Below are 16,379 nucleotides of genomic sequence, written 5' to 3'. Positions count from 1 at the left end.
GTGTGGATGTGGCGCTTCGGGACATGGTTTAGGGGACATGGTAGTGTTGGGTTAACGGTTGGACTTGATGATCTTTAAGGTCCTGTCCAACTTTAATGATTCTGTGATTCTGTGAAATATCCACCCTTATAACAAACTGAACTTAAAAAGATTTACTTGCAAACCAGTTTCAGAGGGTTTGAAATCTAGAAACAAATTTGTAGTTTGATATCTTTTTTAAAGCATTGATTTCCCAGGGGATTTTAGTACTGCTAAGCTATTTTGCAATTGGAAGAACCACAGCATTTTCTGGCTCTGGAGGGAGAACCCATGAGCACAGACAAGGATCATTATGTCCTTTAATGAGCTAGTTCTTGTTGCAAACCAAAGTGGCAATAAAATCGTATTTTTAAATAACATACTAAATTATAATTAGCTCTTACTGAGACCACTGTTGTGTTTTAAATAAAGTCTAACTTTTCCAGCTTAATGAATGATTTCAAAGTACACTTCTAGAAAACTGTGGACAATTGAGAAGTTGTAATACAGATCTGGGCAAGCATGTGATTTTAGGATAATACACCAGCCTTGCAGTTCCCACATCCTACCGAGTTTCTTTTTTCTGTTTTCCTTTGAAAAGATACTGTCAGTCAAAGACATAGGCAAAAGCCTTCATTTTCTCTGGTGTCTGACCCTGTATTTAACTGTGTAGACATTGTTTTCTTTGATCAGTTTAGTACAGCTAAAAATTGCTACATACGAAATACAAATTTTAGCTCATATCTATGTTAAATTGTTAAATAACTTTTTTTTTTTAATTGAATAAATTATTATGCAAGTTGTTCTCTATTACCACTGAAATTCCCTGCCAAGAAAGACTGAATTTCTCCTGCATAGCTTTCTCCTAACCGATGCAAGCTTACGGCTGCATGAAGTATAGGCATATAGTCTGGTAAGAGCTTCAGCTCCATTCCTCTTCTCCACCCCCTGAGGGCAGTTAGGTCCAACTGAAGGGAATTCAGGTAAAGACTTTCACATTTTCTCCTCATACCCAAATGGGCAATGGTTATAGAACTGGACTTAGGGCTGCTTTAGGGAACCTGCTGTCCCATACGTGTGTTAACTTTCATCTGGACCATTTATCACTACAGAAAAATTCACATTGTTTTAGTAAATGGAAAATTTTATAATCTTCACTGTCAAGTACTTCCATCTGCAGGAAGTAACTGCTACCACTCATCCTTTCTGTGATTCACACTTGCCATTGGATTTGAACTGAGACAGAAGTAATAGTGAGTAAAAAGCAACAAGGGTTTGTTTTTGCTTTTCTTTAGCCTGCACATTGCATTCTTCACTTTCTTTGGTAGTTATGAAGTGAAAACACGTGCAAAACGGCTCAGCCATGCTAGCAGGTATGGGCAGGAGGGCTGTGCTGCCAAGAGTAACTGGTGTGGTTTTGTGGTTTTGTTTGTTTGTTTTTTTGTTTTTACCTTGAAGATACATTTCTTCTCCTTCTGCAAACATCTGACTGCACCTGACACATCGTGCGCACGTTGGGTGATAATGTTTTTCTCCTGCCTGTTTGGGAAAAAAGGTACAGATGACTAAGCATACTGATCAATTCAGCAGCTTCACTATGAGCTTTTCTTTCATCCTCTAGAATATGACTAATTAGAATAAATTAGTTAATGTCAATTAGCTCAACAATCTCCTACAACCACAATGCTTATTTCTGATTATAGACAATTCATGATTTAAAATGTAATTATGGTCTTGCCTACACAGAAAAAGTTAACGTGCAATAGTTAAGTCTCTGAATTTACAGAATGGAAACAATCCTATGTAGCAAAGACATTTTCCCTGTAGACAACCATACTGTGCACCAAGTGCGAGGTAGCTTAGGACTTACCTGCAGAAGGAAGTTCAGAAGTCAGAACCTTGAGCATGCATTTGCAATTCACTGTATGTTCTTCATGATCCCACTGAACATATACTCTTAATGCACAGCAAGAACCATCTTGTTCAAGGAATATTTGTATCTGCTTTGAAAGTAGCTTGCAGGTAACAGGTACTAAAGGGTTTCCATGAGGAATGTGTGTGGCGTGCCTATAGGACTGTAAGTTCAGAGCTGCCACTTTTGGGTACTGTGCACTAAATCCCTCATGTAGATAAGCCAGAAGCTTTGCCAATTGTTCTGAGATTAATCCTCATAATTTAATACCACCATATTCATTGGCTGGAATAAGAACAGGACTGAGCGCTAAATTTGCTCAGAGCAGCTTAGTAACTCATCAATTTTCATAAATTTAAATTTCCAATTACCTTATAACCCCATTAATTTAAACTGTTTCACCACTGACCTCAGTGTGTTTTTCAAGAGGAGACATCTACCTGCTAAAAGGAGCAAGGGCTTGTCTATGTCAGAACATCGATGCGTAACACAGACAAGGCTGAAGTTAACCTCAAATGACTATCAGAAAAGAAAGCCAAGATTCTTGGATCACAGGATTTATGCAGGACTCAATTTTGCTAGCTTGGCCAAAATTCAATTCAATGGCCAACTGTGGGCAAGTTTGTTCGCTCTGGTTCCCACAGGCAAGGACAGCAGCACCACAAAGCAATGTTGGCTTGATCCAGCAATAAAAATAGCATCCAAGGAGTTACGCTCTTCTAAGTGAATGATGGGGGCCAGCCCCTCCAAACGGCACCCCTACCCCATCTTTCAGATGACACTCACAAAACAGAGTTCAACAGCCCAAAGCTGGCTCTTGCACACGCTCCCAGCACTCCTCACTGTTCAAAACCCCTGCAGAACTGAAAGCCAAATCTTAGCATCTCCTTCCTCCTCTTTGACCCCACACTCTACAGGACTGTGATAAATTTAGGTTAAAGAATCTCTGGTTTTACTTCATCAGCATTAACTTGGTTCACTGCTGAAAACCTGTTGCTGTATTTTAAATCAGCAATAAGGAAGAGCAATGCATCACATTAGAGTTGTCTTTTTGAAAATAGCTTTGTTCCAGTTCACTCTTCTTTTTATGGTGTCATTTGTGCAGGCTGCTGGGTGATTTCTGCAACTTTAGACATGGCAGATGGTCACTACTAACTCTGTCAACACCTTAAAATATCAGTACCAGGTGTAAACCTCAGGTTTAAAGTTGCTTGACCAAGTGCAGGTGTTTAAGCAGAGAAGGTTATTTAACTATCATGAGATAAATTTAAATTTGGAATACCAAGCTGAAAAGAAATATAATTTCCCTTGGAAGATTTGTACTGCACAAACATTGCTAATGCAATGCATATCCTCAATAATTCAATTGATTTAGCACAGCTGATACAATTCCCAGGCTAACACTCTCTAGGGGAATTCAATTACTCCTTTGCTAAAATAAACTGTCAGAACACATTCCCAGATAACCTGAGTGCATCACAGAATGAAATCTATTTCCCTAAATTTAACAACGTGGCCAAATACATCATTTTAATTCACTCTGTAGAGTAAGTAATATCAACTAGCTGTACAATGGCACAAAGAGACCTCTTTTTATAACTTAGACACAATTACAGCATAAAATCAGGGGGAAAAGGTGTAGCGATCCTTTTGTTGATGCTCACACCAGCATAATTACATCTGAATTAAAATGGGACATACTCAAACTCTTCATATAACCCCAAGTGCTGACAGTCTTTGTTCCCCCTTTTAAAATTTTGTATGTTGTCCCTCTCCTAACCAAAGCACAGAAGACAAGACATGGCAGACTCTTCATCACATCTCTCTAACGGAGAAGTGATAGCTGAATCTGAGGCTAGGGACTTGATGCAGGAATTAACTAATAATATTCCCTGATATGTTTATACAGTTAGCCTGATTAGATACCATAAATTTTATTCAGACCTGGGTGTGTTGGGTCTGAATGCAAACTATAACCTGACTTGAGTACATGCCAAAGAGGCTTTCATCAGTGCCCTTTTCTCCTCTCTCTTCAGTCTATTTCAGAGGCTTCATCTCATAGATGAACAACAATACGTTCCAGCAGAACCCAGAAATTTTACAAGCTTAAGGTAGCAACTGTTTTATGTTTTCAATTTAGTTGTAATGATGGCCTCATTATTTTTTCTTTTCTTTGTTATACTGATGTGAGGGAGTTTAATCCAGCAAACAAATTCCTAACCATATGGTTACTTCTTCTTTGCACAGTTTGAAAGCTTGGTTTGACAGATTGTTGTCAGTGTTTAATAAAATATCAACGCACACATAGCACAGAAGAAGCGACATTCATCTCTGAGAGACTCTTACAGTTCAAGTGGTAGATTGTAAGAAACCTTCTCAACATTCTACATCTGCTTCAAGACTGCACCAGGTCTTTGTGCCCAGGCATCCAGATGTGAAGATAGTATTATCATGAAGGTCAGTTTAAAGATTAATTCTCAGCTGGGATTTCCTCAAACTGAATAGCAAAGCATGTCCTTAGGAACAAAGTATGCTACCAACAGTTTAATTTCTCTTCAAATGACTACACCAGCTTTCCACAATCATGGAGTCAAAGTCTTGGTACGTAATTTAAAAGTGGAGTCAAAACAGCCCTTAACACTCTGAGACAAAGTATTATGAATTACTTCATTCCCTTTAGGTATGAGGGACCACTTTGAATGGTAAATCTCCAGCTTTGAATGGTAAAGCTCATGTCCAGCTTTTCATCCACCAGTCCCCCACGTCCTTCTCAGCAGGGCTGCTCTCTTCATCCCTTAATCCCCCAGCCTGCACTGATACTGGGGGTTGTCCTGACCCAGGTGCAGGACCCTGCACTTGGCCTTGTTGAACCTCATGAAGTTCACATGGGCCCATTCCTCAAGCTTGTCCAGGTCCCTCTTGATGGCATCCCATTCCTCAGGCGTGTCAATCACACCACTCAGCTTGGTGTCATCTGCAAACTTGCTGAGGGTGGACTCAATCCCGCTATTTATGTCACTGATGAGAATATTAAACAGTATTGGTCCCAGTACAGACCCCTGAGGGACACCACTTGTCACCAATCTCTAATTGGACTTTGAGCTGTTGACCACTACTCTCTGGATGCAACCATCCAACCAAATCCTCATCCACTGAACAGTCCACCCATCAAATCCATACGTCTCCAATGTAGAGGAAAGAAAGCAAGCAGACAAAATCATTTAATGTGTTAAATAAACTCCTAACTATTTGGTTCATTTCCTGAGAATGAAAAGTTTCAGGAAATGTTTTCCTGAAATAAAATAAATTTTAAAAATCTATCTCATTATCAAAATGCACAGTGGTAATGGACATCTTTTACTGCTGGGAGTAAAGAATTTGTTTAAGTGAGGAAAGGTTAGACTGTTGCAAAATTCAATCATATCAAAGAATATTTTCCATTTTTAGTATACATTATAACCACTCTGTTGAGTCCGGGCAGTCCAAATCCTGCCATCCTTACACTCTAAAAACTGCAAATGAAGTCCTAACTGTATCCTACCCTGAACAAAGATAATCGAAGTCAGCCTACAAAACACTGAGCCTGCTGGTATGCCAAGGCATGGTTCAGTTGCATGACCCAGAAACAAAGCCAACAGAAGACTGGTATAAAGCATTCTTAGTTAAAAGCTTTTCACATGGAACAAATTTATTGGAGAGCTGGGTCATCACCAGACAATCACCTGTTCAAGCAAAGGGAAACAGAATAAAGCACAAAACTAATGACTATCAATAAGACTTTCCATCAGGCAGCTTCTCACCCTGAAAAGAAGGACTAAAGCTCTTACAAAAGACATACGACTTGACTGCTGTTATCTATTTAAGTGGAAGTGAGTTACTATTTGTTGGGGATGGGAAGAGGAAAAATACTTAGGTACTGTAGTGATGGGCAGAAGTTAAAAACTTCAGTTAGATAATAAATTATTCTCTTTTCTATACTTTGTCTCCACTGACTGAATAATTTTCATTGACATGGGCATTGACATTCATTCATTAAAGGGCACTGAGATTTCTTCAGGTGCACTTTGTAACACAGCTAATAGTAGGAATATAATTCAGTTTAAAGTCAGGAAGTGTGCAAGCGCACCACAGAATAATAGAATAATTCAGGTTGGAAAAGACCTCAGGAGGTTATCTAATCCAACCTCCTGCTCAAGCAAGGTTGATGCTCAATCCAGGCCAGCCTGCTCAGGTATTTGTCCAGTCAGATATTGAAAACCTCCAAAGATGGAGACTGCACAACCTCTGGGCAGATTGCTCCAGTGCTTAGTTATCCTTACAGTGATTTTTTTTTTCTTCCATTTCATCCAGTCAGAACTTCACCTCTTTAAATTTATGATAGTTGCCTCCTGCTGTCCCACCACATATCTCAGTAAAGAGCTTGTCTCCACACCCTTGAAGGCGTCCTTGTAGGTATTGCAATGCTGCAGGTCCCCCTGAAGCCATCCCTTCTCCAGGGACAAGTTGAGCTCCCCGAGCATCTCCTCACAGATGTGCTCCAGCCTCTCAACTACCATTGTGGCCCTCCATTGAACTAGCTTATATTAATCAGCATTTTCGGGTATGGGAGGCATGAAGCTAGATTTGCAAGGTCATGGTATCCTATGTGTGGTCTTGCAAATACTCAATAAAAGGGGTTATCTTCAATCTACTGGTTATGTTCCTGTTGAAAATGCCCTCTATGCTGGTGGCCTTCAATGCTGCAAGAGCACACTGCTCTCAGGCTTAGCAGACTGCCCACCAGAACCTAGATATCCCATACGCATCTCCAAGCACTTATAATGGAATATAAGACATCAAAATAAATCAAGATGTGCTTGATGTACATTATACTGAAACAGAACGTAAAATCAAGACATAGCTCTTTGATAAATGAATCCCCTACCGCTTTCAGCTTATGTCCATGGATTCATAAGAGTAGGTCTGAGGAGAAAAACATCTTAACACTGGGTGAGGGAAGTTCATTATCTATCATTTTAAGTTCAACACCGAGGAGTACATACCTTCACTGGGAAATTTTTTTGGAGTATGCAAATCAAAAAAGGTGAACCACTGAACTCCTTTAGTCAATACTTAATTCATCCTGTTTATATGTCCTCATTCCTTCCCCAAAAGACTGTTTTTACTAGGGTATTAAACTATTATATGAATGAACTGTTCTTTCAGGTGGTGGAAAAGTACAGGAAACTGATAATGAAATACAGGTATAAAAAGGAACTCCAGATATTTATCTTAATGAAATTTAATAAAGTTTTTGAACAAGACACAGCATTTCAACTTTAAACAACCCAACCAGTCACCGCACCAATTTATGGAGGCAAATTCACAATTTCTGTAAGTAAATGCAGTTCTCTGACTTTGGCTGATCTAAGATATTAGTCCCTGCTCCCAGAACTAGATTAGTTATGATTTAAAAACTCTCTGACCTAACAGCACAAAACTGGCCCAGAAAATCTTCCTATCAAGTTATTCCACCTACTAGGCTGAAATCAGGAGTTGTTCTTGCTTATTACCACCTGGTAACGTAACCCTTTCATTCTTGGCCAGCGCTTCAAGATGGGGTTGGGTGATGTGGGTTTAATCTTAAAGGCTGAGGAAAATCCAGGGCCCAGGTCTCTCTATCTCAAGAGTACCCTGGAGAACGTACACAGCATGGCACCATCAAGTTTTGTTCAATGGCCACACACTCATAACTCTGCCATTCCATCCACATAGTGGCATATTTGTTACGTGGACTATACTTGCTCCATAAACTGGATTCTATGGGGTATTTTCAAAATAGTGATGACACTCAGAAAATCAGATAACGTTTGTTGCTTGGAGTAGAAGACTGTGCTCAGTTACCAGCTTTCACAGAATCATAGAACCACAGAATCATTAAGGTTGGAAAAGACCTTTAAGATCGGGAAGTCCAACCATCAACCCAACACCACCATGCCCACTAAACCATGTCCTGAAGTGCCACGTCTACACATTTTTTGAACACCTCCAGTGATGATGACTCCACCACCTCCCTGGGCAGCCTGTTCCAATGTTTGACCTTTAAGTGCAACCACATAAAATCTCCATTCACATTTATAGTAAAGACAGAGTTTTGCATATGCTACCGAAGAACTTGAAAGATTACTCACTATCGGTTGTACACAATACTGGTTAAGTTAGTAAACAGCTGTCATGTCATTTACTGGGTATGAAGGGACAGGCAACATTATCAAAGCAGAGTTATTTGGCAAAATATCCATTGCTTATGTTATACAACAGTGCCAAGGAGAGAGAAGTGTGAGAGCCAGAAGACAAAGAGAGAATTATGTGGAGGAAAATTCTTACTAATTCACTTAGTCACAGTGGACCTGACTCACCACTGAGTGACTTCAGCAGTGTGCCAGGGCAAATGAACTGTTTTCAATGGGGTTTACACCAGTGTAAACGTAGTGTAATGTTTTGAATCAATCCTTCTCCTCATCTTCTCCTTACTGGACTGATTTATCATCCTACAAGATGCCAAGAAACAGTCATGTGAAATGTTCGATACATGCACCTGCAGCATTACTTTACAATATTAGCTGTTTCACATGTACAGTTATTTCATATTGTCTTGGTTCTGGCTCATTCCACTCTACTTTGCAGAGCCTTGAAACTTCCCACCCACATTTGAGTCATTTTTACTGCCTCCCACACGCTCTTTATTCTTCCAGGTATAAAGTGCAGATCGAATGTACCAATGGGGACATTTATTTCAGAATGACATTAACTTACTATATATCAGACCCTCAGAAGGAGAAGTTTCTAATGTTTGCAGGAAAAATAAAAAAATAATTAAAAAATTCTAAAGGGAATAATTAAGAAAAAGAAAGACTAGAATTAAAAATAAGCACTATTATAACTGCAATTTTATTCTGTGACATCTGCAAACAAGTTCTGACTCAGAAGCAAATTCAGCCCTGCCACAGTCAGTCAAAAGCTGGAAAAGGCCAACAGTGCATTTTTTCTACAGAATTTGGTACATGATCAAAATGGTAAATCAAAATGGTCTGTCATGCCTAAAATCACTGATTTTGCACTCAGTTGCTTTTGTTATGTAATGAGTGATCTGCCCCTTTTGTCTTTTTCTTCTCAGCTTTGCAAAATTTCTTGCCACCCACTGGGACTGGAAGAGGCTTCTGTCTTCCGTTTGCTCAACAACCTCCTTTATTTCTTTTCCACTTTCCTCTCCCACTCCTTAAAACCCACTTATGGGCCAAGAGAAGCTGCAACTGGCTCTCACTTCTGCCATCCCTTGATAGGGGAGAGGGAGCGAAGAAGGATGACTTGCAAACATATTCCTCTTCCTTTTTGACACTGCAGCTGTGGATTTAGCCCACTCATTTGAGGTGGGAAGAACGCAGCTTCAACACTGACCAGCCCTGGAGAGGCAACATGACTTACCAGATTAAGCCTGCACAGCTCTTTTCATGCCAGTCATGGTGATCCAGGCTGCAAACATCTGAGGACAGAAGCTGTCTCTCGCTCTATAAGGACTGATATTTTGGATCCCCAAATTTAGCTGGGACTGGAAATGCTGCTGTCATAAGCAGAACTGACATTAATAATTTTAGACTAGATATTAGGAAAAATTTCTTTACTGAGGGAGTGGTCAAACATTGGAACAGGGAGGTGGCGGAGTCACCATCACTGGAAGTGTTCAAAAAATGTGTGAACGTGGCACTCAGGACATGGTTTAGTGGGCATGGTGGTGTTGGGTTGATGGTTGGACTGGATGATCTTAAAGGTCTTTTCCAACCTTAATGATTCTGTGATTCTGTAATAGTCCCTCCTGGAAGCAGGAAGTTGCTACTTCCAGACTCACCCACACACTTCCAGTTCAAGGTACCATTCAGAAGTTCTTACTGGGTGGGGAAGAAATTTGAAGAAGCACAAAAAATGCTGAAGGTTGGCAGGATGAAAAATCTTAAAGGTATGAGAAATGAGTCACATAGGCAGTTTTCCTGCTATTAGCAGAGACACTGAACCGTTGTCACATGAGCCAGAGCATCCTGGAGATACTTTACCGACAAAGCCGATTGTCACTAAGGGCACTTACTGCTGCACCACTGTCATGGTTACGGGAGAGAGCGGGAGGGAGGCACTTGTGCTGTTGCCTGGATCACGGGTAGGTACAGGGCACGGCAGAGCCGTGGCCTGGCCAACCGCTGCGTGCCCGAGGCATGGGTCAGAAGACCACCAGAAACGAAAGAAATTATGCAAAGTAATGGGATGAGGAACTGACGACATCCAAAAAGTGCAACGTTTCACATTGTCAAATCATTCAACTGACAGCAAATAGTACTGGATAACATTGCATCACCACAGCAACACAGCGCTTGGGAAGGCACTGTAACTGGCACACGGCGTGCTGTTTGTGTCTGAGGCTCAGAAGGTATCAAGGTGGTTTCGATACCTTCAAAAAAGCATCAATTGATGCTTTAATTAAGCATCAATTAAGAGAGTTTAAGATAGTTAACTGCTATTACATTTTTGCATAATGGGAAGAGGCAGTGGACACCATTTACCTGGCTGCCAGGCTCAAGAGTCAAACCATGCACTAGAACTCTTAACACATACGGACCCACGCAGGCACAAATGCGCAATACCGGGGACTTTTCCCATATATACAAGAGAAATCCTCAACAGAAAAGCAAGCAAGCAACTGGAAAAAACCCACAAAACCTGCAACAGTCATTCTTTCTTCTTTATCAACCAGTTTCCCTCAAATCCTGAACTTCTCTTTCCTGTTAGAAACAGTAGAAACCTGTTTCAGAAACAGTTTGCAGAATCCCTTACTTTTGTAAAAACGTAACAGGATTAAGTTATCACCAAATGCTACTCAGTGCTCTTCCTCAATAAACCTAAAAACTGATTTACAGGGTAAAAACTAGGCAAATAGTTCCTTTTAATATGTACTGTTTTTTCCTGACATGTCAACAATTGTGAATTTTTAACAGTTCAGATAATAAATATGGGTAGGTGTAGCTCTGTACCTCTTTCTGGAGAGAAGAGGTGGTTGAAAAAGGGAAAGATGAAGGTGGGAGAAAGATATAAAACAATACAACTGGGCTACAGAAAAGGCTAAAAGCTAAAGTAAAAAACACTCACATTGCTATTTATATGCTTGGATAGTATGTTTAATGCCTTTTTTAAAGCAGAAAGTCTAAGTCAACTGTCACTTAACACCTACCCAGCCAAGTTCAGATACCATGCACTGATAGTTAACCTGCCTTTGCAAACCAGCAGCCTCAGACGAATGCAAGTGGCACAAAACCAGAGACCGTTCGCAGGCTGCAAAACGCCTTGCGTCTCTGCAAACACTATGCATTGAAAGTGCTAGTTAATGTTTCCTACCTTAGATGGTTTCCTTTTGCAAGAGCTAATGCTGATTTATTTAGATGTCTCTTTTCCAACAGTTTTCCTTCTTCTGTTGTGATGGGAGAAAACTGGCGTAGAGAACAGTTTCTAACTGAAGGATCCAAGTACTGACAGCTCTGACAGCCTTCGCAAGGCTGCCTATGCTACTGGAAACCCTTCCTTCGTATAGACGGAGCTGCTTTTATTGCACGTTTCAGTATTAATGCCTGCATTATAAGCTGCTGAAGTACCTTTCACACATCACTAGGTTTTGTTGTTAGCGACACAGCAGGGTAACAGGCATTTCAGAATGAACCATTCTTCCACGCTGCAGGCAGAAATTTGTACACCCTGCTGTAAAGAATTAGTCTCGTCTCTGCTACACTGAGACTTTTGCAAAGGGAAAAGCAATTGATTTACAAAGTAGATGTGGCTGCAAACGAAAGCAGCTCAACCCTAGAGCAAAGCAAAAAACAAACTACAAAAAAAAAAAAGATTCAAGTTTTAATTAATAAGTCACTAGGGTATAAATGGCATTTAATTGGCATATAAATAATTGACATTACTACTTTCATTCCTGTCTAGTGCCTACTGCATTTGTTCCCTTATTTTAAAGTAACATACGGTTATGATTAAGATTTCAAAAAAAATATATTATGCTTTTCTAGACATTTTACAGCTACATATAAACCAGAAAAATGTTAACCTTTTCTTCCGACACATATACTGAGTGCCATGCTGCCATGTCAGGGTGTCGGATACAGCAGTTGGACCCAACTTTAGGATTAGTAAGTGATACAGATGTTTTCACCAGCACTTGTAGGGCACATTTACGCCACAGCCGTGTAGCTGTAAATCATGGGATGGTTGTAGACAGAGGTCTAGTCAAGTGCTGAAAATACCCCTCAGTGCTTACAGAAGCAGCTGGGTTACGAGTCCCAACAGACCTTTCCTAAAGCATAACTTCCAACATGCTACACTGTCAACTTTTATTCACATGACATTCAAAACACCAGCTAGCAGCAGTGAAGATCCAGTTTATTCATCAGCTACCAGCACGGTTGGTTGTGGAGGTCTGCTAAGACACAACTAAGCCTGGCCATCACCGAGCTGCAGTTGCCTATCCAAGCCATCACACCTGATCCTCTCATAGCCTACACCGCGTTTGCCATCAAAACATCCCCAGGTTATCTTTGGATATGAAGGCTTCCTCTAACAACCCAGGCTTCCTCTAACATCATTAGCTGAAACAGCAGATGAAGAGAAAACCCCCACCAAGTCATAACTTGCTACAGGCTGTCAATGTTAACAAAGCCACAGGAATAAAACCACACTCCAAACCACACAGAGATATACCAGGAAAAGTACTTTCTTTAGAAACAGTGGAAGGGATTACTATCATTGTACAAGGTACGGGTGAGGCATCAGTTGGAGTACAATGTCCATCCACGCTGAGAGAAGGTGGCTCCACGTAGGAATAGACGGTGAGAAGGTCCACCAGCATCACCAGAAGAGCCTAGAGCCGACTTTATGAGCAGAGGAGAATTTGGCTCATTTAGTTTTGCAAAACAAAAGCTGGGAGGAACTAAGACTGTTCTCCATAAATTCTCCTTAGAGTTCATCAGTTAAAGGGAAGAAGATCAAAAAAGCTAAAAATCAATCTGTATCGGAAGAATTAATAACTATACAGCGACCACTTACAAATAGAGAGTTTGCTGGAATTGAGTTTCTAAGTATCAGAAGTTAAGGAAACCCTTACACCCAGGAGGGGACCAGGAGGAGCCACTGGCTGTCCCACAGCTCCTCCACACACCTCAACAGCTTTCCAAGCCTCTGCACGGCTTGTCATGTGGGAAGGACCGGGAGGCAGGCAACCCTCCTCCACCTCCTCCGAGCAAAACATAGCTAGAACACTGATTAAAGATCACGAAACAAATACAAAGTGTTTTCTTGATTGAAAGGAGTTTGTATCAGGCTCTGCATTATCATGTGAAATATAGTATATTTTTAGAAAAAAGGCAATTACACTTATCTTGTCTATTTTTATGACATGCTCATTAGCACAAGTTGCTATTTTAATTAATAAATAACTGCTTATGATAGGAAAAGAGAGAAAAATATTTTTAGTGCTAAATGCAGAGAAATAGATTGTAACATGACAAAAGGGAAATGGCTGGTTATAAAAATCAACTGCTTGTTATTTTAAGATGTGTTTATTTTCTGTGTTATTGCATGATTTTAGCTATTGCTGGATTGGGAACAGAGCTATAGCATAAGCACTAAAATAAAACTTTTTTCTCCCTAAAAGTTTTCAGTCACATTGTATTTTAAGTCAAACTATGAAGGAAACTCCAGCCACCTCTTGCTCCCCATTTAAGATGGTAGGTTTATCAACATACATGGTCAGGGATAAAACAGCAATTTCCAGGAGAGGACCAATGTTGCATTAAACAGTGTTCTGTATGCTTCATGAGTAAAGCAAACCTTGATCATAAAAGCACTGGTGGGCAGGGTTTTTTGTAAAAATAACAGCAAAACTGTTGTCTTTAAAAGCAATAGAAGAATTTATGGTCTCTGTAAATTAGCTCTCAGTCCCTTTTGTAGTTTTTCCAGTACAAGTTCCCTGGGAGACTGGTGGCAAGCCAAGGTGGACTGAAGGGGAAGAAAGAAACAAGAAAGGAATTATAAACAGAGTTATCCTGTGTTTAAGCCCATCTACTACATGGAATGAATCTGGCCCTCAGAAAATGAGCTGAAGGAAGAATTTAAGTAACTAAATCATCATTGTATTTGGCTGGCAACCTACAAAAACAGCCATATTTTTATAAGTTATCAGTAACTCACACTAGTTGACTCTCCCTTCCTCCTCTGCTGAATAAACACTTAAAATGAACAAATGTTGGAAAGGGAGACAATATTATAAAATCTGGGCACAGAGTAATTGTGGAAGCAGCTGTCCTCCTGACATTATCACAGAAATCAGAGATGGAAAAAATCCTATTAGGTCATATAGTCCCTCCCTTTGTCATTGCAGGACTGTTTCCTAACGTAGATTTTCCAGTGCCTTGTCCAATCTTGTTTTAATAGGATCTAAGTGATAGCTTCCAGCAGCTCCCTTCGGAGACTACTCCTCTGCCTAATAAGTATTGCTGTCAAGATTTTCCCCCAGTTTAATAGCAATTTGCCCTATTATTTCTGTGTATCTCCAGATTATATTCAAGATGGTAAAAAGAAATACTAAAGTTTTGAAAAACATTTCAGGATTCCAGACAATTCCACAAAAAATACATCTCACAACAAAAAGCAGCCACGGCTATTTTTTTTTTTTTTTTATGTCCTCCTGACCATCCAAACACACATAGAGTTTGATACCAGACAGATGGAAGTATCAGCCCCAATTCCACGCCTTTTGAACAAGTCCCTCTGCTGCAGATGAACAACAAATGACTTAACTGTGCTAGCTATGGATACAGCCTCTGAGTTCTTTCAAATCTGTTTGCTTAGGTCATGACCTTTAGTCTAGCTTCCTAATGAAATGAGGTGTTTGTGCTACCTCCTCATCTGACAGTTCTCCTTGGTCAACACTGAAACTCAAGGGCCATTTCAAGTGATCCCTTACAAAGGTCCAAAGACTCATGGAAATCACTGGCTGATCACCATGGAAGGAGCCTTACACTGTGTGTCACCTCTTGACCATGTATAAATAGGCAGTGGAAACGTAAAGAAAGCTCTCAAGATATTTCACAGGAAACCAGAGAGGATGGGAGCAGGTATTTTGGGAGACATCATGACAACACGACCTATTGTGACAGCAGAGTGCTAGGACATAGGACACTCACCCATATTCAAGCTTCATTAGTTTTGTTGCACACAAAACAACAAATTCTTTTACACAATCTCATGGAAAGAAGGTTATACGCCATAAAGTTTCCAGGTTATTTTAACAAGTCTCCAGACATTAAATATCACTGTACCTGTTCAAATCCATTGCCTGCTTCACACTAACTCCATCCTATTTTTCTTATTTGACAGTTACACTATCTGATAGTGCTGCGCTTTTACATATTGCAAAAGTCCTTTCTCCTCATCTTTTTTTAAAAAGGTTTCAGAGTCTGGAATCAGTATTTTTTCCACAGCTAAATGCCACAAACTTCAGTCAAAGTCGCTCCCAGCCTGCAGCAGTACCAAAATAAGAAGAGAATCAGTGCTACAGCACTGCCATCAGAGCAACATTGGTCAAGGGGAGAGGAGAGGGGCACACATGCACTAACCGAAAGCATCACCTAGAACTACAATGACAGAGGTCATCAGTCATGGTAAAATTCCTACAACAGCTTTAAAGAATTAACTTTTCTCAATTTTGTTATTTGTCCATCTATAATAAAAACAAGGAACTCTCTCCCTGTTCAGTAGGCTCTCACCAAGCAGTTAGAAGAAACAGACACATGTACCCCCAGAGGTCCCCCAAATCCAACTCAGCACTGTTATTATGCAAATCTTCTTTTTAACATTTTTGTCTTTTCATCATCCACAGAGACAGTATAGACCCTGTTCTTAATCGCATCATATCACATGCTACTGTTTAACCATACTGTGGGTAAAATATTACCAAATAAAAGGAGTATTTTTGCACAGACATTTCAAGGCAAGAACCAGGGCAGAAAGACACAATATTGTGATGCCAAGAGTCAGTAAAGAAATTGGAGCTTCTGTTCTTCTCCCATCTTAGTATTAATCACTCTCTGTAACCTGGTATGGGTAAGCGCGAACCAAATTTGCTGTAGCTTTTACTACGACACTCTCCTCTCTGTATTCTTTCTTCTTTATCACATCAAATGTAAGTTAATTAGCTTCACCTCCAAAGCTCACCTCCTCTTACTACCTTTCATTCAGTGTCAAAGGCTGACATCTCTGAAAACATGTAGCATCTTCCACTGGTCAATCCTGACATTTTTGAAGTTTTTTTAATGTTTTCTTCTGTTTTGCCTCTCCCGCTTGAGAGAGCCAGCTATAAATAGTGAAAAATCTG

General features: G+C 40.1%; 1 protein-coding gene across 1 annotated transcript in view; it reads right to left on the bottom strand.

Moving 5' to 3' along the window:
- Window positions 1-1,469: 1,469 nt before the first annotated feature.
- LOC104617825 (actin-binding LIM protein 2-like) overlaps window positions 1,470-16,379 on the bottom strand; it is a gene marked incomplete at both ends in the record, with an annotated part of 48,908 nt that continues 33,998 nt past the window's right edge. The window contains one exon of the mRNA XM_010283246.1: window positions 1,470-1,557. Within this exon, the coding sequence (XP_010281548.1) occupies window positions 1,470-1,557 (88 nt within the window). The remainder of the gene's footprint in view (window positions 1,558-16,379) is intronic.

This window comes from Phaethon lepturus, unplaced genomic scaffold, assembly GCF_000687285.1.
Source record: "Phaethon lepturus isolate BGI_N335 unplaced genomic scaffold, ASM68728v1 scaffold11243, whole genome shotgun sequence".
Taxonomy (NCBI): Eukaryota; Metazoa; Chordata; class Aves; order Phaethontiformes; family Phaethontidae; genus Phaethon; species Phaethon lepturus.
This window is presented reverse-complemented; position numbering and strand designations above follow the sequence as displayed.